Source organism: Bison bison, unplaced genomic scaffold, assembly GCF_000754665.1.
Source record: "Bison bison bison isolate TAMUID 2011002044 unplaced genomic scaffold, Bison_UMD1.0 scf7180017864460, whole genome shotgun sequence".
Classification (NCBI taxonomy): domain Eukaryota; kingdom Metazoa; phylum Chordata; class Mammalia; order Artiodactyla; family Bovidae; genus Bison; species Bison bison.
The window spans coordinates 6,444,696-6,446,239 of NW_011495022.1; the positions used below are offsets into that span (position 1 = coordinate 6,444,696).

The 1,544-nt window shown below is 65.3% G+C and overlaps 1 protein-coding gene across 1 annotated transcript in view; it reads right to left on the bottom strand.

Moving 5' to 3' along the window:
* SP9 (Sp9 transcription factor) overlaps positions 1–1,544 on the bottom strand; it is a 2,654-nt gene that overhangs the window by 701 nt on the left and 409 nt on the right. The window contains exon 2 of the mRNA XM_010859812.1: positions 2–795. Within this exon, the coding sequence (XP_010858114.1) occupies positions 2–795 (794 nt within the window). The remainder of the gene's footprint in view (position 1; positions 796–1,544) is intronic.

Below are 1,544 nucleotides of genomic sequence, written 5' to 3' on the forward strand. Positions count from 1 at the left end.
GGCGCTGGAGTCCGAGTAGGAGGGCAGCACCGGCTTGAAGCCGTCCTGGGCCAGCAGGTGCTGGCTGGTGGAGAGCAAGTGCGAGGCGGCGGCGGCCGAGGAGCCGAGGCCCGTGGAGCTGAAGGCCGAGTGCGTGAGCGAGCTGAAGTCGGGGTTGTAGGTGCCGAGCTGCGAGTGCAGCGAGGCTTGGGGGGCGCCCGAGTGCAGCGAGCTCTGGAGCCCCCCAGCGGGGTTCTGCACCTCCAGCCACGAGCCCGGGCTGCTGTGCACGTCCCACCACGACGACGCAGCACCGTTGGTCACCTCGCCCGCCGCCAGCGTCGAGTGGAAGCCTGACTTGTACCACGACTCGTACGGGTGCGCCATGCCCACGCGCGGGTACAGGCCGTCGGCCGCCGTCGTGTGCACCTTGGAGATGAAGGCCGATTGGCCTCCCGCCTCCTGCGGGGACACTCCGGCCGCTGCCGCCGCGGCCGCCGCTGAGTTGGAGAAGAGGCCGCCGTAGTCGCTGCTGAAAGCGGACGACGTAGGGGACGTGGAGGCCAAGCAGAAGGCGCTGTTGGCTGCGCCCGAGCCTCCCGCCAGGCCGCCCGAGCCGCGGCCGCCGGTGGCCACTGCGAAGCCCGAGAGGCTGGACCCGAGGTTGCAGCTGGACGAGGAGCGCTTCCAGGGATGGAAGCCGCCCTTGGCAAAGGCGCTCGACTCCGGCAGCGTCGTCAGCGGGCTCGTGTTGCCGATCTTGTTACAGGTCGCCGCCAGCATGGCCAACGGGGTCGTTCCGAAGCGCGGTTCTTCCTAGAGTGGGTGGGGTGAGGGAGGGAGCAAGGAGGAGGAGGGCAGGAACAAGTGGGAGGAAGACACAAAGTGCACCCGTGAGCAGCCCCGTCCCCCAGCCGCTGGTCCCGAGGCGGGGGGCGGGGGGTCGTGGCCCCCCGACTCGCGCCTCCTCCCGGTGAGCTCGCGGAGGATGCGCCGCGCCCCGCCGCGCCCCACGCGGGACAGAGGGAATCCCAAGAGAGAGGGTCCCGGAGCTGTAAAGTTGTTCTTCGGGGGGCTACAAATCAAAGATGTGTCGGTTCTCCCCGCCTCAGTCGCTGCATATCCTGCCCCAAACTGGACTCAAGTCGCTCGCCTTCCGCTCGCCACAAGCCCGCTCCTCTCAAAGAAGCCCCCAAGTCGCCCTTCGGGATGAAGCGCGGAGGTAAACACATCGGCAACAAACACCAGGTGAGGGCAGAGGCGGCTGAAACAGCGACCGAGGGTGGGGGAAGCTTGGGGCACTCCTCCCAAGGGTGACTACGACTTGATTCTTTTTAATAGAAAACGTTTTAAATGTTTACATACACACACACACACGAAGACAAGAATCCGAGCAGAAGCGACCCCCGCGATGGATTTCAGTCATAGACGAACTAGGAAGCCGCAGAAGTGTAAATGTTAACGTGACTACATGGTCTGCAAAACGATTAAGACTGTTTTCTGGAAACACCGCTGTCGCGTAATTGCAACAATCCCCTAAGCAAGGGGGGGGGGGGGGGGGGGGG